This window comes from Trachurus japonicus, chromosome 13 (genome assembly GCF_045865225.1).
Source record: "Trachurus japonicus isolate A0001 chromosome 13, Traja_1.0".
Taxonomy (NCBI): domain Eukaryota; kingdom Metazoa; phylum Chordata; class Actinopteri; order Carangiformes; family Carangidae; genus Trachurus; species Trachurus japonicus.
In genome coordinates this window covers 40,467,707-40,487,742 of record NC_140919.1, presented here as the reverse complement: position 1 = coordinate 40,487,742, position 20,036 = coordinate 40,467,707, and the positions used below count along the sequence as shown (strand labels likewise).

The window sequence follows — 20,036 nt, the reverse complement described above, 5'->3', positions numbered from 1 at the left end:
ACCTACTGCTTAAACTATAGGGATTATAGCAATGGGTCAATTTGCCAAAATGTTGAATTATCCCTTTTAAAAAAACAAACAAAGAGGGCTCAAGTCTCCTCACCGATCCCCCCCCCCCCCCCACACCTGTCCTCCTCCAGAGGTTTGATGCTGCTGCTGCTGCTGCTGCTGCTGCTGCTGCTGCTGCTGCTCATCACAGTGAGTGCAGCCTTGGCTTATGTCCAGGGAGCAGGAGTGTGTAGCCTCATTTTTAAAGTGTGTGTAAAAAGAAACCTGGCCTAGTTAATATGCTAATGCCTTTATCGTCCATTACTTGGTTTTCCCCTCCAGTCTCTCTCCTCCAGTGCTTTTTAATTCATAAAACTCTGGCTCAGTGATGCAGCTTGTTTGACCTCTGACTTCCATCTAAGCGACCCCCTCCTCCTATTTACTGAAGCCACCGTCCTCAGAGACCTCCAGAGTGCTCCGTTAGCACACGGCCTTTCACACCAGACCCACATCTCTTCCACATCATGGACCCTCACTCTTTATTTTCTCACCCATGATCTCACGGTGAGAAACGTGTAGCGGACCCTGATTCACACCATCAGAGGTCGTTGCGTGTGCAGGGTTCACTGGCTGCTCTCTAGGATCAGTCTGCACTAAGTCAACTGATGGAAAAGGGTCGGTTATGTAGATCTGATTAACATTTTTATCACACAGATGAACATATCACTTGAGGCAGTCTATTAGTTCAGTAGCTGCAGCTGCTGGGTGTTTAACGTCACCATGTCTGCACCACAGGTAGCCCACCCACACTGGGTGATTTGATTAGAGTTCGGAGTTCCTTGCTGCGTAAATTAACATGTTAATGAGGTGAAACGGATTCATTTTAAACTTCTGTTGGCGTGCTTGATGACAAACTACTGCAAGCACAGTGAGTTTACATGTTCACCTGGTGATGGGACAACAAATGTCTCTCGGAGGGATGAGATCACACGTTTTTATTCTCCTCTGGATACATGAATCTGGCTTCATCCATTCAAAGTTGTTCAAAGTTACAATGTAGGTCAAACTTAGGTTGTATATTGTATTTATATTGATTTACCGTACGTACGTTGATTTACAGCAATGCGACTTATGAACAAAGTCGATTATAAGCATCCAACTAATCAATTATTTATTATTTCTAATGAACTCAAATTCAAACAACTGGTGGATTTCAAAACTGCACAGCTTATGTTCAAAATTAACAACAACTCGCTGCCCGACTGTATTCAGAAAATGTTCAATCTAAGACAAAGCCATTACAATCTCAGAGGGGTGTGTATGTATATTTAGAAAGTTAAAAACCAGAACCAACACCAGATTACAATGCACTACGGTAACAGCTGTTCATTTATGGAACAAATTGAAGAATGACTTAAAAACATGCAATACCATAATCTTATTTAAAAAAAAGTACTTAAAAACAGGATGATTCATTTATATAAGTTAGAGTAATGAGTGGTGACACGTGCTATGCTGCTGCTATTTTTGTTTTGTTTTGTTCTGTATGATTGATCATTTTTTTGAGGAAGAAGGAAGTAGGGGAGGAAGAAGGAAGGGAAAGGAAAGGAAGAAGAAAGGGAAATCAAATTAAGCAGCTTCTCTCTTTTCACTCTTTTGTGATTGCTTATTTCTTTTATTAATAAATAACAAATTGTACATCTTAAAACTTTTAAGTTAACTTGAGTTGTAACAGGGTAGGCGACGGCGTAATAAGCTATGCGTCAGCCTACGCCTTTTCGGTCCAAATTTTCTTTTTCTCTCTGGTCTTGTTACTTCTCTTTTAATGACATGTACTGTATTGACCGAAATAAACGAAACGAAACGAAACCTGAAACCGTATATGGATTGGTTTGTAGATTGTAGATGATCTCCTTCATGAAGCTCATTTCTTTTCTGAGTCTGTCTCTACCTTTCTTCCTTCTGCTCAGGTGCCTAAAGTGACGCACACAGAGTTCTGTCAGGGACGGACCATGCGGTGGGCGCTGGCCTGGAGCTTTTATGACGACGTGATTGTCCCGGTAAGTCACCATCAATCCTGCTACTCACTTCAGACTCGACAGATTGTCCTGTGGCCTTTATGAGAGGAATAATTCCCTTTGAGGTGTCCAGTTCTCAGGAATGAATGGACGACACAGAGGCCTCCATGTTGTCTATTAATTCCTGACATTTGGACACCTCAAAGGCCATCCTCCCACTTATACCATGGTCACTTACCCAATAAATAAATATTGAATACATTTTTTATACTTAAAATGACAAGTTTTCATAAGCCACAGCTGAGCGGACTACTTAATATATCTTGTCCGCAGGCGAGGAAAAGGAAACACAGCAACTCTGTCGCAGTAATAGTTGAATTGAATTGAACTGAATTAAACTGAGCTGAACTGAACTGACCCCAACCATCTCCATCCATCCATCCATCCATCCATCCATCCATCCATCCATCCATCCATCCATCCATCCATCCATCCATCCATCCATCCATCCATCCATCCATCCATCCATCCATCCATCCATCCATCCATCCATCCATCCATCCATCCATCCATCCAGAACAGAACAGAAACATCATATGATCATATTGTACTGAAATGAATAAAAGTCAAATAAGTAAGGAAGCAGTCATCAAGAAAAACATGATATCATAGATTACAAAAAAATAACAAAGTAAAGGGAAGTGAGATGACGGCTTAACATTGCGGGACACAAAGTCTTATTTCAGAAGGCCAGTGCACTTCTTCTTACCGCTCACCGAGACTCCAGTGGTCATGATGCGCTTGTTATGCTTTGAGTCTCTGTTGCCATTAGGGATGTCACGATTGTAGATTTTCTTGGTACGATTATTGTCAGAGAAATAATCACGGTGTTACGATTATCACGATTACTACGCATTAATTAATTTCACAATACTGTGTATGTGTACAATCAAATGTAGTCTAAATAATTGCAATGCTAAATATTTACACAAACATTAATAAAGGACCAATTATATTCCCCAGGGGAAGTGTTTGAATTATTCAAGTCATTAATTGTCATCTATACCAATTGTTTAAGTTTATTTTAATCGTTTTTTGTTTGTTTTTTTATTTACAAATGGCACGCAAACTTTTAAATTCCTACCGATTCAATGTTACATTAGGTAAATGGACCAGTATGTGTGCATTTACATCTGTTCCGACATAATATTTTTTGGAAAGTGACAGTATTTAGGAATCTTTGCGATAAATTAATTGTGGCATTTTCTACCGCGATTAATTGTGAAAACAAGTAATCGTGACATCCCTGGTTGCCATGGTTACCAACTAGCTACTACTTCTTTTGTGGGCGTCCTTTATCACTTTTTAACGGACGCCCTGCAGCCAATCAGAATCGAGTGTTTCACCCAGACCCACGGTAAGAGGCTGGACGATGTCGTTCACTACCGTTCACACTACCAGTGCCGCGGTGGTCACTTTGTTCTTGGAGCCGCTCCTGACACGGCTGTTTCCAAAAAAACCTCCTCAATAATGCAGCGTCTCCGCCTCCGCCCTCTTCTCCAGACTGTACCCTCTCTCTCCCTGCAGCCACGTCCCATTACAAGCACTTATTCTTTCCTCTGGGGCAGAGCTATGTGATTTTTTTACATCCCGTAGCCAGGCAACAATTGCCAGGGCACGACCGTGTTGCACACACACACACACACCGTGCCATTGTCTCGTCTCGACGGCGAGAGCTGGAGACAAATAGCAAACGGGGGGCGCAGTGAAAAGAGCCAGAGCAGTTTAAGGCTCCACATGGAGGTCTGGAGTGAGTGATTCAGCAGCGGTGATGGATAGAAAACAAACAAACAGAGGAAGGTGGAGGCAGTCGGCAGGTGCACCATAGTGTGTGTGTGTGTGTGTGTGTGTGTGTGTGTGTGTGTGTGTGTGTGTGTGTTTTGTACTCTGCAGCATAAAAGCAGTTGAGCAGAAAGATTGGCCCACATTTCCTCCTCCTGCACTTTCACACAAATCCAGCGTCATTTACACTTGGGAGCTGCTCGTCATCATTACCAGGCAGACCCCTCCAGCACGTGTGTGTGTGTGGGTGTGTGTGTGTGTGTGTGTGTGGGTGGGTTGGTGTGTGTGGGTGGGATGTTACATGACAGAAGTTCCTGCGTGTGTGATTCCTTGCATGGTTGACTACCTAATGCCGCCTACATACATGCATGCATGCGCTCCTATAGTGGCCTGCTATGATGTATATATGTGCATGGTGCATGGTGCATGGGCTGGGCTCATTAATGTTACATATGGACTGTAACATGCATCTGTGACCTACTTAAACTGTTACCAGGTCAGCCTGCAGACGACTACCACCACCACCATGACCTCTTTAACATCGTCTTCCTTTTCACCTCATTACACTCATCTTAAAAGTAATCATTGGTTTGAATGGACTGAACCTTTCAGTCAGTTTTTCAGATTAATAATCAACTTTGCATTCTGTGAGAAAACATACGAGAAGAGATATTTTCATCACCTTTAACTACTTTCAGGGTTCCTACGCAAGTATGGAAAGTATGGAAAAGTATGGAATTTGATTTTATACATTTCCAGGTCTTTAAAAGTATGGAAAATGGAAACTATTGTATGGAAATATATTTATTTTATTTATCTTATCTTGGTTTGGTCTTATCTGAAGTTATTTGGGTTAATTATTGTGTATGTACTATTGTATCTACTTTTGCTACAATCTCCTGGAGATTATTTGGTTGCATAATGGCTTGCCCATTCAGAATAATGAAAACAAATGATAAATTGCATGCTTTTTTTTAACATTATGCACGTCTATTTACTTAAATATCACAAATTATTTGATTTTTTTTTTTTTACAGAGAAGTCTGGAAATTAGGGTCTGGAAAAAGTATGGAATTTGGAAATTTCAAATGTGTAGGAACCCTGTACTTTGCATGTCATTTCCATTTGTAGCCAGACAGAAAATCGATCAACTCTTCTTAACGGAATAGTTTGACATTTTGTGAAATGTGTTTATTCATATTCTTGCCAAGATTTAGATGTATGCTGCTCATGTCTGTACACCAGTGCCATATTTATCTTACCTCAGCATACAGACTGGACATGTGGTGGAATAGTTAGCATGGTTCTGCTCAGTAAAATACTAGTTCCTATACAGCTTTTTCCGAACGTCAAAAACATAAGCCAGTTTTACTCTTCTGGTGGAATTCAATGTTTATGTTTCTATGGTTTCAGTAGTCACGGTAAACGCATTTTTCATTGAAAATCTGTAAAACACATGGATCATCACGCCAGCTTTTAACAATGGATGTCACACAAATGGACATCCATTGTTGAAAAGGCAACGTTAATAGATCCATCATGCCTTTACCACAACTATGACAACTAGTGAAACCATGGAAACGTAAACATGCAATTCCACCAGAAGAGCAAAACCGAACAAAACTTAGCTATGAAACAATTATTTATATACTATTAAAAGTATATAAATAATTAAAGTAAAATGAATAATTTTATTCTGCACCCCTGTAGACGTTCTCTGGATGTATTATTTTTGAAAAATGTATCGTTTTGATGAAAAACTTAGCTATAATGTAACGTAGCTATAACCTTTAAAGGAGAACTCCGGTCATTTTTGACCCCTAAATCGTTGTCCTGATGGTCGCCCAGTGTTGGTTGGAGCAAAAAACACGACTAAAATTGATGCAGGCAAACCAGAGTTACACCATGGCTACATGGCGCTAGCGATAGCCACAACGCTAAACTATGGGGGCAATTCTTTCAACCACAACAAACACCCAAAAAACAATCAAATATCTATGGTACATGACTCAAATCCTTATGACACACTATTGAACCCATAAACTGTACAGTATAAACAGTGTAAACTTTGTGTTTTTGCATGTAGTCACTCACCTCAGATAGCCCAACTCTGAAACATCCTGGAAAGACATTACTATCCCATCACAGAGCGCCTGCTCTCCCTGCCACAGAAACAAACACTTTTTCCTTGTTGTGATGATTTCTTTACAAAAATAAACGGTCAGAGATATTCTGGACATCACCACTGCACTGCTCCACCGTTTATTTTTGTAAAGAAATCTTCACAACAAGGAAAAAGTGTTAGTTTCTGTGGCGGGGAGAGCAGGCGCTCTGCGATCGCTTAGTAATGTCTTTCCAGGATGTTTCAGAGTTCGGCTACATGCAAAAACACAAAGTTTATACTGTTTATACCGGTTTATACTGTACAGTTTATGGGTTCAGTTGTGTGTCATAAGGATTCCAGTCATGTACCATAGATATTTGATTTTTTTTTGAGTGTTTGTTGTGGTTGAAAAAATTGCCCCCATACTTTAGCGTTGTTGCTATCGCTAGCGCCGGGTAGCCATGGTGCAACTCCGGTTTGCCTGCATCAATTTTAGTCGCATTTTTTTTGTTCCAACCAACACTGGGTGACCATCAGGACAACGATTTAGGGGTCAAAAATGACCGGAGTTCTCCTTTAATTCAAGGAAAGATGAACAGTGGATTGTTGTGAAGGAAAACTGGATGCATGTAGAGAAATCCAGTAAATACAGACAAAAGAGGAGGACAGAGGCACACACACACACACACACACACACACACACACACACACACACACACACAGACACACACACACACACAGACAGAGCCTCGTTCTGTTGTTGGCCAGTGGAGAGAATAGACGGCCAGACCTGATGTGACCCCTGAGGCAGGTTGATGCTGCTGCTGCTCATCCAGGCCTCTGGCAGCAGCAGCTCCACCAGCTTCACCAGGGGGGCCGGGGTTCAGGAGTCAGGACCGGGGGGTTTGGGAAGTGCAGGGTGGGAGGTGAGGGGGGTGTTGGGTTGATCAGAGTATGATTTACAATGTTTTGCCTGAAGGGGGAAATTGGCAGCGTTTTGTTCCTGCAGTGTGTGTGTGTGTGTGTGTGTGTGTGTGTGTGTGTGGGCACTCAGGGGGTCAAGATAGATGATTGAATGACATTATATCTGGAGAGAGCAGCTCTTGTTGGACTCAAAAGGCTTTTTACCTTGTCTAGTTTTCAAAATTGGGCGAAGCTTTTATTGTGAGGTTGTAATCTATCCATAGTGTGTGTGTGTGTGTGTGTGTGAGAGTGTGTGTGTGTGTGTGAGAGAGTATGGAGTGAGGTGAGAGCGGGTAAGTGGGATTAATAATGGAGTGAAAGAGCAGCAGAGTCAGAGGAGATGTGCATGTAGACGTGTGTGCACATTTCATGCCCTTTGTCTGTGAATCTGTGTGTGTGTCTGTCTGTCTGTGCATGCTGTAGTTGTTGTTGTGCGTCCGTGTGTGTTTGTATACCAGCGTATTAATGCAAGAATCTGTGTCAAGGATGCTCGGTACAAACAGGCAGGTTTGACTTGATGGACTTTATTGATTTCCTTTCCCTCCACATTGAGCTGCAGGGGCTTACAGAGCGTGGAGAAATGTGAGGAAGGAAGGGGGGGGGGGCTGAGAAACAGTAAGAAATGAAAGAAGAGAGCCAGACGAGGCAGCGTCCATCATCGGCCCACTGATTAAAAATGTCCACCTCCTCTAAAACAGGCATTCTCATGGACCATTGTGTTTTATTTAAAAATCAAGACTGGAAATCCTTTTATGGAGGTGATTCATGTATTTAAGTGTGCAGCAAATATACATGGAGTTGTTAACTTATTTAGAGCCATTAGAGAAAGAAATAACAAATGAAATATATATATATAAGCCACACTGTGAAATAATATAATCTCTCTAATAGAAAAGAAAACAGTAACAATGGAGGAGAGAGGGTCTGACTGGGTCTGATGCAGTCGGAGATGAGAGTGATCAAAGTTGTTGTCGGATGAGAGCAACAGAGTGAAGGTCACAGTCTGCTCCTTCTCTCCGCCGTTTGTAGGTCAGTCGGCCATGCTGTCTGCTCCGTCACTGTACGCTGCTGCTGCTGCGGCAGACCCAGACCCCCCCTACCGTCCCCCCACTCCCACTCAGCCTGCAGTGACTCGCCGGGCACAGCTTTGAAATAGAAATACTGTGCCGGCGTGTATGTGCAGCGTGCGAGAGCGTCGTGGCTCGGTGAACGACCTCCACCACCGCCATTATAGCGTGACAGACGTTAGGGGGATTTAGAGACGAAGGAACGCCGGTGTTTGATTCAGTGCAGGTCGAGGTGGAGCTCGTGTGGTTGGAGCGCCACCTTGTGGTGCGCGGGGAGCATCTGTTCTTCCATTGAGTCGTCCCCACTGATGCAACCGCCTCATCCCAGCTTTAAAACCCTCCTGTTGTCCTCCTGGGTCAAGGAAGGAAGGACAAAGGGAAGGAAGGAAGGAAGGAAAGATAGATGGAGGGAAGGAAGGAAGGACAAAGGGAAAGATGGGAGGAAAGAAGGAAGGGAAAAAGGAAGGAAAGATAGATGGAGGGAGGGAACAGATTGGCTTAACTGGGTCAAAAAGGAAGGAAGGAAGGAAGGGAAAAGGGAAAGAAGGAAGGAAAGAAAGATGGATGGAAGGCAAGGAAGAAAGAAAAAGGAAGGAAGGACAGAGGGAAAGATGGGAGGAAAGAAGGAAGGGAAAAAGGAAGGAAAGATAGAAGGAGGGATGGAAGGAACAGCTTGGGTCAACTGGGTCAAAAAGGAAGGAAGGAAGGAAGGGAAAAGGGAAGGAAAGAAAGATGGAGGGAAGGCAAGGAAGAAAGAAAAAGGAAGGAAGAAGCAAAAGAAGGAAGGAAGGCCAAAGGGAAAGATGGGAGGAAAGAAGGAAGGGAAAAAGGAAGGAAAGATAGAAGGAGGGACGGAAGGAACAGCTTGGGTCAACTGGGTCAAAAAGGAAGGAAGGAAGGGAAAAGGGAAGGAAAGAAAGATGGAGGGAAGGAACAGATTCGTTCAAGGAAGGAAGAAGAAGGGAGGAAGAAGGGAAAGAAGGAAGGGAGGAAGGAAAAAAGGATTGTGGAAAGAAGGAAGGAAGGATGGAGGAAGGAAAGAGATTGGGTCAATTTGACCCAGGAGGACAACAGGAGGGTTAAGTGTGGGATCTAATGATGATGTGTATCTTGGATAATGTACCACCGCTGGCAGCATGTCAAATCCCACTCTAACACCAATAATACTAAAACAAGTGGTTCAGCTGATGCTATTGGACACATTTACTGCCTGTTTATCTTTATTTCACTTCCTAACAAACTGCTGCAGATATACGTACACATAGGAATTTATTCCAGGTTGTTGAGCTGCTGGGATGTGCTGCTCAGTGTCTGTGGACATTTAAAGCCTTTTGTTCGATAGTAAAAGAAGCTACAGATTAAAACCCACACACCACCCAGGTGTTGTGTGCTTCTTTGTGTTTGTATGTGTGTCATGTGTGTTGTCCACAGGCAGATGAAGGGCAAACCACCAAATGTTGTAAATGAATGAATATTCCAGCAGTAATGGGGAAGCAGAGCACAGTTAACTCATCTTTATTCAGGTTCTGTCCTCCTCCTGTCACACGTTCAGGTGTGCATAAACTTTCCCCGCTTTTTGAAGACGAGCAAGTTTGTTCGCAGGTTGCACTCACACTGGACACTTGGTGGTTCAAAACACGACACAAGGTGAAATGAAAGTTCTTGCGAGTTTTTCTCAGATAAATACTGCTCTACTTTATATATAATGAGGTAATAAAACAATAGGTGATTGTAACCTCTGTAAACATGATGAAATAAAGTGATAATATATATAAACAGCTATGAGTTTATGACATCAGGCTGTTGAGAATATGAACATGTTGGACTGTGACGTGTGTTTTGACTGGTTGTAATAATACGTGCATTCCCTGCTTGTTATTGGATCTGAACTCGCAGACAGTAGCATTTCACTCTGAGAGAAGTGTTGTTTAAAAGATTTTTTTGTCTCCTTGAGATCTGTTGGTTGTAGAAACATGGTTTAGTGTCTGTGATCCAGCTTGTACTGCCCTCTGCTGGTGGCCCTTCTCTGGATATAGTACCGCTTTGTGCCATTACTATTTCAGGTTTAAGGCTGTGATGCCAGTGAAAATGAAAATCACTTAAAGAAGAACAGATTAAATGTCAGGCCTGATTAAAAACAAAAACACAAAATAGTGAGACTAACAATGTGTAGCCACGTCTTAAAGTTGTAGAAAGTATTAGGTTAAAGGGATAGTTCAACATTTTGGCAAATTGGCCCAATCCCTATAGTTTTAGGAGTAGGTTTGTTACCTTTATTTGTCGGTGCAAGCTGTTTTTAGAATGGCGGAGCAGAGCCGCAAGCTGCTCAGAGCTACACTACGGAGGCTCATGGGATTTCTTGGTTTCCCTCATCAAACTCATCAAATACACAATCCAACAACTCCACAACGCTCTGGTGGACAAGTTGTGACCTGCACATTCACCACGCTATGAGATAATAACACAACGTTACGAGACTGAGTCGTTTTTGAGGTAAATTCATGCAAAACCACTGATGCGCGTTCCCGTCGGGGGCAGTTTTTCGGCAAGCAGTCTCTGTGTTTCCCTCTAAAACAACTCTGTGTGGTAACGTTGTGTTATTATCTCATAGCGTGGTGAATGTGCAGGTCACAACTTGTCCACCAGAGCGTTTTGGAGTTGTTGGATTGTGTATTTGATGAGTTTGATGAGGGAAACCAAGAAACTCCATTAGCCTCCGTAGCGTAGCTCTGAGCAGCTCGCAGCTCTGCTCCGCCGTTCTAAAAATAACTTGCACCGACAATTAAAGGTAACGAACCTACTCCTAAAACTATAGGGATTATGGCAGTGGGCCAATTTGTCAAAATGTTTAACTATCCCTTTAAGAACAGCATCAATAGATCAGGAAGTGTCTCTTATGTAATCTACAGAACGTGATACCAGGTTTGGCTGAAACAAAAACCACCTCTGTTGTCATGTGTCATTTTTATTATCTCAGTTATCTTTGTTGACAAGTCTCCTCCACACACACAGACCTTCTAATTAGTCCATCTGACCAATATAATTCTTTAATCAGTAAACAGATTAAAAAAAAATGTTTTTTACATGTCCAAAAATAACCTGTGGTTAATTTGTCTCTGCTTCTCCCTCAGTCTCCTCCCAGTAAGAAGCGTAAGCTGGAGAAGTCCAGGAAGCCCCTGTCGTTCACTCTCCAGGAGGCCGGAGTGAAGGAGCTGCAGGTCAAAGCCTCGGCCATCGGCTGCACCGCTCGCAGCCCCGTGGACAGCATCACTGCCCTGCTGGAGAGGACGCTCACTGACCTGAAGGTAGGACGGCTCCAAGACCTTGTAACTAGCTACCGTCACAGGGATTGTCCCTGCTAGGGATGTCACGATTACTTGTTTTCACAATTAATCGTGGTATTAAACGCCACAATTAATTGATCGTTAAGATTCCTAAATACCGTTACTTTCACAAAAATTTGATGTTGGAACCATATTGGCAGATGTGCGCAAAAATAAAGGTAAATGCACAGATACTGGTCCATTTATCTAACGTAACATTTAATTGGTAGGAATTTAAATGTTAGCGTGTCATTTTATAATAAAAACATAAAGCAAAACAAAACAAAAAGTGATTAAAATAAATGTAAACATTTGGTATAGATGACAATTTATGACCTGAATATTTCAAATGTTTCCCCTGGGGGGTTAATAATTGGTCATATATTAATAGATACTTGAAATATTTTGTGTAAACAGTGTGTAATGTAGTTATATTTTGACTATATTTGATTTTACACATTCATAGTGTTGTGAAATTAATTAGTATTAGCATAATAATCGTGATAATCGTAACACCGTGATTATTTCTCTGACAATAATCGTACCAAGAAAATGTATAATCGTGACATCCCTAGTCCCTGCACTGTCCAGACTCCTCATCTTTTGTCCTCTCTTGCGTGACAGGTGTTGCACAAACGCATCCCCTGTGGAAAGCAGGAGCAGAGCCTCCTCCTGACGGCTGTGGAGAACACCTGGATCCACGGTCGACAGAGGCGGCGCGAACAGAACCGCCAGCTGCGAGAGCTGCCCAGAGCACCTCACTGCACCACCACCACCACCGCCAACACCACCAACACCACCACCACCACTGCCGCGGCTGAACCCGCCACCGCTGCAGCCTCAGAGCACCCAGGACAGGAGCCGACCGGAGAGCAGCACCAAGACGAGACAGGAAACGGCTCCTCTCTAAATGAGACGAGCGACGATGTGACGCAGAGCACGGCCGGGGGACAGAAAGACGTCTCAGAGGAGGATGTAACCGGTGAAGATGTGGACATGGAGACCACGGGCCCAAAGGAAAGTCTCTCCAAGCAGCCGGCGAGCTCGGCTGCAGCCCAGCACTTCCTGTTCAAGTGTCTGCTGAACGTGATTCTGGAGGAGAGCGACGTGGTGGTGGAGATGCACTGGGTGGAGGGTCAGACCAAAGACCTGATGAACCAGCTGTGCACTTACCTGAAGAACACACTTTTAAAGTCTGTCGGAAAGCCCTAAACCGCAAAAAAAGAGTTTCACAGACATTATTTTTTTAGTATTAAAGGATAATTTCCGTTTTTTACAACCTGGACCTTATTTCTAGCATAAAATACGATCATTTTACTCACCCAGACAACTTTGGTGTCATTTGGAGTTGTTTTGACGAAATTAGCCCCAGTGGAGCGGCGCGTATATCCGTATAATGCGAGAGCACGGGGCAGCGCAATGCAGCCTCTAAATAACACATTATCCGCTGCAAAACTTGTTCATTTCACCAATATTTTGTTATGATACACTAGTGTTATTCCCCTCCGAGCCCGTGGTGGCATGTTATCAACATCCGGGGTCTGTAGGTTGACCTACTAACCTCTGATCTGGATGATGTCATCTCCGACCGCTACCCGGCTCATTCTGATAATAATCATTCTGCTTCGGCATTCAGGTCCATTTTTATCTCAACTAGCCGGAGCTTTAGTGAGTCCAGGTTGAGGAGAGGAAGCCTGTGGAAGCTGAACTTCATCCAGCTGCTCATTTTGTTCTGACAAGTCAGAAACACGCAGAAACGAACCATAGTAGCTGTAGCAAGTTAGCCGCGCCGGGCAGCGGGCAGCGGGTTAACCCAGCTCCACTGGGGCTAATTTCGTCAAAACAACTCCAAATGACACCAAAGTTGTCTGGGTGAGTAAAATGATCTTATTTTATGCTAGAAATAAGGTCCAGGTTGTAAAAAACGGAAATTATCCTTTAATAGTTCTGAGTGTCGGTCTGTTGGGAAGTTCCTCTCTGGATTGTCATTGAATGATGTTTCTCTTTGTATCACTGTATGCAGCTTTTGAGAAGCTTTGGAAATGCAGAGTCCTCAATCTACTGTAAATGTTCTCCAGTTGATAATCTCAATCACATGTTGCCAGCACATCATTTCAGATTTTCCTGCAGTGCATACTTTGTTCTATGCTGTCAAAACATTTGGAATAAATGTAGATTTTTTTAGTACATGATTCACTTCATTGTGTTTCTTTTAAGCATAGTCAAGCATATTTAATTTGTTGTGTTTTTGATTATGTTGCAGTGCCTGAAAGTGGCCACAAGAGGACAGTGTTTGTGTTTTTATTCTTCAAACAATTCTGTTGAATGAAGATAAAATCCTTTGATTGCTTCTGATTTTGATATTGTATTTGTGAATGGCTTTGTCTAGGTAGTCGGCACATAAATTTGCACAGCCTGTGTAATTTTGGGATGTTCCTGAAGCCCCCCAGCCTTTCCTGTGCCTCGACAACCATCGAGTATTGTCGCAGCTATTATTATTACTGTGCCGCAGCCGACACATTTCCTGACCAGAGCCGAGTGAATAGCAGGAAAGGAGGCCGTAAAATCCAGGCCAGTGTGTACGTGCACGTTCACTGTTTAGGTGTCTCAGGAAAAAACACAATTTGCAGATGCACAAACTGTCCCTTGGTTTTGCTAGGATGTCGACTCCCTGAGTGAGTGTGTGTGTGAGAGAGACAGAGAGAGTCATGTGAGAGCTGGAAAAAGTAGAGCAACAGCCACGTTAAAACCAGGCACTTTGTGTTCTTTTGTCAAATAGGCAACAGATAAAGATGTGTACTTATGTTTCTGAAAATAAACCCATTTACTTAGTTATTTCCTCACATTATATATAATACATATACTGTACAGACACATGAAGAGGAGAAATCTTTCATAGGTAAACTCTGACCATATAAATCACTCTGGCCATTGCTAAGCCTAAGAGTAATTACATGAATTAATCAACTAGTTTAACCAAAAACTTCCCCTTCAAATCAAGTCTGTGGTTTATGTCATATTTTTATAGTTGGCCTACTACCGGTAGTTAAGTTGCATTGGATTTCTGCCATAGGGCTGTACTTTTATGGCAAGTAGCTATTACGCAGTAGTATCAATATGTAAATCATTCTGTTGAACTATGTTTAGACTTGCAAAACTGGGCTTGCTCAAAGTGAAAGTTTTCATTTTATATGATTGGATCTCTTGGAGACCAATACAGTCTTAACTTACTCAAGTTTATTTGTAGGTTACATTTTGTATTTTTAATCTGTTATAAACTTAGTTACCTTCTTTTGAAGCTGGTGGAGTGCTATCAGGCTACATGAGTAGAAAAGGTGTAGGCCTACTACCAGTGACTTATGTTTTACTGTTGACTTAATTAGCAGACATGTTTGATCACGAGTTGAGTGTTTTAAAAGGTCATGGAAACAATGCAAACATTGTGCGTTAGTCTCCTCGTGACACGGATTTTAGTTGGTGTCACAGCCTTCCTGATGATATAATGTGTGTGTACATAGCCTACATATTACACTCCTGACCTACACACCATAGCCGCTGGTCTTTGACGCTTGGGTGCGGGAGCTGCTGCTGCTCAGTTTGTTGCACCGCTTGTTTCCATGTGGGCCAGAGTCATACCTTGTTGCTCTTCTTCACTGTGATTGGCCCACGAACAACTACATTCATTTTTCATTCATTCATTCATTTTCTATACCGCTTATCCTGCACTAGGGTCACGGGTGAGCTGGAGCCTATCTCAGCTGACTTTGGGCGAGAGGCGGGGTACACCCTGGACAGGTCGCCAGTCTATCGCAGGGCAACAACTACAAAGAAAGGAAAAGGAAAAGGAAAGAGGAGTTAAAGAAGCCATCTATGTAAAAGTAGAGAAAAAGTAGAGAAACCATCCCTCAAACAGGAGGTCTCCAATTTACAATGCTGCCCTTTATCCCTTCCCAGGAGATTCAACAATCTAGCCTCAAAGAACAACTACTGTTCACAAGTGGCAAGTGCCTCCAACGACTGTCGTTATAACAACATAGGGCACTAACGAAGTCGAAACCAACTTTCCATCAAAGACAGTCATTTAAACGACTGTCGTTGGCACTTGGAGCACAAAAGGGAACCAGTGACATCATCAGCCTTGTGAACGCCCACACAAGAGGTTAAATAGTGAGTCTCCACACCAGATAGTTGGACCAGTCCCAGCCTGGTCAGATGCTACATGAACTGATGAAGCCTCTTGGATGAGAGGTGAAACGTCTTCCTAGACCAGGGGTGTCAAACATGCGGCCCGTCCGTGGGCCAGAACCGGCCCTGCAGAGGGTCCAATCTGGCCCTCAGGATGAATTTGTCAAGTGTGAAAATTGTGTACTAATGTACTAATGTACTAAAACAGAGGGAAATCTCAATTTTTAAAATATATTTAAAGGTTATTATGCTATTATTTTACTGGTCCGGCCCACTTGAGATTAAATTGTGCTGTTTGTGGCCCCTGAACTAAATTGAGTTTGACATCCCTGTCCTAGACAAATAACTAAGTCCAGTTGCTTTCGATTTAACCTCCTTTGAAATACGACCTGGACAAATGAGAATATGCACCGGCTACATTAATGAGATGTAAATTAATTTAACCGGCTGCGTTCATTGCTTCTAGTTGTAAATTGCGGAGACAATGACGTCTCGACCTACAGTCTATGCATGAATGTGATTACACTTTGATGAGTCATTGGCCAACGAAAACACTGGAGCTTGTTCTGGGTAGCTAAAATAGAAATTGGAGGTAAATTTCACAGATACAAGTTTTTTTTTTCTTTAATATGACACAACAAGTAAAACGTGAGTGAAAAAACAAACAGGACAGAAACGGTGGTTATGAATCGTTACTAACCGTTATCTTTAACTGTTGAACTGAGGCGGTTGCTAGGCGACACGTCACATGACCACTGGTAGTTTAGCTGCTGACAGTTTCTTCCATGAGATGTAAATTGATTTAACCTGCTGCGTTCAAGGCTAGTTGTAAATTGCGGAGACAATCACGTCTCATGTGACTTACACTTTGATGAGTTGGCTAACAAAAACATTGGAGCTTATTCTGGATAAAATAGAAATTGGAGGTAAATTTCATACAAGCACAGATACAAGTTTTTTTTTGTTTTTTTTAATATGACACAAGTAAAACGTGAGTGATAAAACAAACAGGACCAGAAACAATGGTTATGAATCGTTACTAACCGTTATAATCTTTAACTGTTGAACTGAGGCGGTTGCTAGGCGACACGTCACATGACTGGTAGTTTAGCTGCTGACGGTTTCTTGGTTTCTTCGGCTCCATGTTGTTACGTTACACCGCCTCTCCCGGTGGAGGCACGGCGGCGTCCAGGGGAGTCTACTCTACACAACACCGCCTCCTGCGAGCTCCTCAGCGGGCCCCGCCTCGTAACTCCTGACCGGGGGGGTGGTGGTGGGTCGGTGGGTCGGTGGGTGAATCCCATCCGAGCCGCGCTCCGTGTTTTTTTTGCCACTGGGGGGAGGGAGTGTAGCAGCGTCTGTGGGCGGTTACAAACGGTGCGTGATTCACAAACCTTATTTGTTCCTACTACTTTGAGCGCCATCTTGTTTGTAACTCCTCTACGTAGTGGTAGAGTTTGTACTGAGGGGGTGTCCGGTTTCCCTTTTTCCAGCTTCAGACTGGGGACCTCTCCCTGTGCTGCCCGGGCACGTATCGCACTTGCTTTATCGCCCTTTTTTTTCTCCCCCGTACGAAACAAAACACCGTGTTCCCCCACACTGGACAGAAATGAGCATCGAAACGCTCCTAGAAGCTGCCAAGTTTTTGGAATTGCAAGCCCAGCAACAACAGAAAGCACGTGGTAAGTAGGCATTTTATTAACATTTAACACAGTTCATGTTTTCCTCACAGCGGTAACTATGAGATATTGAACGCCATCACGTTCAGCAATCAAGCAAAACGCGTCTGTGAAAGATTTTCTAATCTGATCCAAAGTCTGTTGATCCATCAGCACGTTCCATAAATGTATTTTAGTAAGGACATGGTCTGTTTTATTTCTTTTGATATTAAAACAACAACAAAAAAACACAAGTTCTGTTTCAGTCTGACTTTCATATTCGTTTTTAGCTGTGCAGACGCGTTGCAGACTTTCGTTAACCCTTTGCTGTTCATGGTTTGTCAGCGTCCAAGTGAAATCACAGCTGTCCCAAACAGCTATTAAACATACATGGGGGCTGCTGCAGTGTGTGAAGGGCTGCTCTGCTGCATTGGAAACCTGCTGCATAGACAGGATTGTTAATAATGTGCAACAGCGGCGTCACTATAAAGTTGTCAGACCCTTTCTGCCTGTACTCGTGTAGCTATCTATCTGTGGTGGTCGATCTGCATGCAACGCACTGCTGCCAAACATCTATAAACAAAAAAACAAACACAACAGTGGGGGGGTGGGGGGGGCAAAGGGCGGTGGCGCAGTGGGATGCCAGGCTTGTTTTTACATAATGACTTGACATCGTCCGCCGGGGATCAACTGACTCCTTCTCTCAGCCCCCCCCCCACCCCTATACCCTGCTCCTCCGTCGCCCCCTCGGTTATCAGGTGTGTGTGTGGGGGGGGGGGTCGTTGGACCTGTACACCACCACCGTGCACCTGTGTCTCGTGAAAGATAGATAAATATATAAATAAACAAACAAACTCCCTGGCCTTTCAGTCGCTCGTGGAGCAGGGCTTTGAATGTCTGTCGATGACGTGTGCCCTTCAATCACGCCCCCCCCTCCTCCGTCTTAACAATTTAGGAGGGGGAGTGGTCCCGCCCCTTTCACCACGTGCGTGCCGGGCAACCCCTCCCAGAGATTGTTTATGAAGAGGATGGCTGCCTCTCTCTCCCTCCTAGCCCTGAACTAACACTCTCATTTGTGTCGGACGGAAACGAGTTCGTTTCACTAACTAGAGAAACAGATGCTTCAGTGGTTTCACAAGCAGCGAGGCCATGAAGACAGATTCATAAAAGGTGCTGTTTTTAATGGTGTATCTGTATTATCTTTTTACATATTTATTTGTATATATATCTATTACAAAATGGTAACAGCTTATGGTTTTATGATACTGCAAAATGAATCTACCAGACAGAAGATGAGATGACTCAAAAAACATAAATATGTGCCCCTATGTTGCACTCAAAGTCTTAAAGCAGAAGTAAGTGGAATATTTGTGTTAAAGCTGCCCTGTGGAGCTTTGCTCATTACGAGCCATCAGCCGTGTTTTTTTTCGAGTAGGCTACAGCAACAGTCAGCCTGCGCCGTTCGATGACGTTGAACCCCCCCTTCCCTCCCTCCCTCTCCGAACGGTAAGTGCGGTAACCAGGCAACCAGGTGACTGGCGAAGTAGGAAGAGAAAAAAAAGTTGTGGTCATTCAGCTTTGGCATTTATTTAGGGGTGTGACCTTATACATGTGTAAACGTTTACACGGAATGAAACTGTAAACGTTTAGTAAAAAAAAAAAAAAAAATCCCTAAACGATATCTAGGCCCACGGAATTTATTTTCATATTTTTATACATAGGCCTACATTTTGGGGGGGGGGGGGGGGCTGGGTGAAAAATAGTCCCGCACACTGTCTTAATTTAGAGAAAACTATGATTTAATAAAAATGATGCTGTGACGCGCTTCCCTCCTCCAAAATGTGTGTAAGTGCGTTTTTTCTTTCCTTTTTTCTTGTCTTTTTTTTTTTTTTTTGCGAGCGAGTGTGATGGCGCCGCCACGCCGGGTCAAACATTGCTTTTCTGGTTGCCAAAAAATATTCTAAGCAAATATAGCCTCCCTAAACACAAACAAATAACCTTAAACGGATTGAAAGGGGTGTCTCGAGACATTAAAGACGGCCGAGGACTGAGACGCCTCTGGGCTGGTTGCTCCTGCCCGGTCTGTCCTCCTCTCATCCGCACTTCAGCACCTGTCCTGGGCTGCACAGTGTCGGCTCGGCTCGTTCCTCGTTTTAAATGACTTTACTCCTTTTAAAAGTAGTGTAAACAATTTACTGTTCTGATCACTCATACGCGTGTATAGTTAGGCTATACGTTGCATTATTATTAGTTATAGCTAAAGGACGGCGGAGCGAGCCAAGCTGTAGCCCAGGACAGGTGCTGAAGTGTGGGAGAGGAGGGAGAGACTGGCTCCGCGGGGCTCTGGCAACTAGCGGCGGATCAGAGAGGGCGGAGGACCGACATGACAGGGGGTCTGGGTCTCCTGGTACCTGTGCGGGCCAGGACCGCGGAGGTCAGCGAGAGGGGGGGTACGGTGGTCGACTCTGAACGCGCTCACCGGGCGGATCTCTCCAGTTACGGTGCGGTGCGTGTCGGGGGGGAGGGGGGCGGGACGAATCCGCCGTCGGGTCTCCTCCGCTCCGGTGGCTGCAGTGTCAGTGCTTCCACCGGCTGCATATCAGACTAGACAAAAATAAGATAACATGTTCTTCTTCTCTTCTGTTTACCAGCGCTCTAAACCCTACGTCAAATCCGAACGTGTTGCGTTGCATGCGTAATTCCCTGTGCGACAGCGCGGGAAAGTCGCTCCTCAGAGGCAATTGCGCTCCTGGGTAAACCAGGGACTGTTGTGTGGTGGAGATGCGTTCAATGATCATCCTAATAAGTCGTTTGGCAGTGGCTGCAATGTAACGGACATTGTTTTATATGTATAAACTCCACAGGCCAGCTTTAATATAAGTCTTAAA

General features: G+C 43.6%; 2 protein-coding genes across 3 annotated transcripts in view; both read left to right on the top strand.

The window, feature by feature from the left end:
• mettl16 (methyltransferase 16, N6-methyladenosine) overlaps nt 1-12,555 on the top strand; it is a 56,025-nt gene extending 43,470 nt beyond the window's left edge. For both annotated transcript variants that reach the window (XM_085796554.1, XM_085796555.1), the window contains 3 exons: nt 1,959-2,048; nt 11,114-11,287; nt 11,930-12,555. In XM_085796554.1, coding sequence (XP_085652680.1) covers nt 1,959-2,048; nt 11,114-11,287; nt 11,930-12,517 — 852 coding nt within the window. In that variant the 3' untranslated portion in view covers nt 12,518-12,555. The remainder of the gene's footprint in view (nt 1-1,958; nt 2,049-11,113; nt 11,288-11,929) is intronic.
• Nucleotides 12,556-16,807: 4,252 nt separating this feature from the next.
• The window catches only part of LOC146976638 (max-binding protein MNT-like), a 24,951-nt gene continuing 21,722 nt past the window's right edge, over nt 16,808-20,036 (top strand). Inside the window, 1 exon segment of the mRNA XM_085796548.1 lies at nt 16,808-17,172. Within this exon segment, the coding sequence (XP_085652674.1) occupies nt 17,100-17,172 (73 nt within the window). The 5' untranslated portion in view covers nt 16,808-17,099.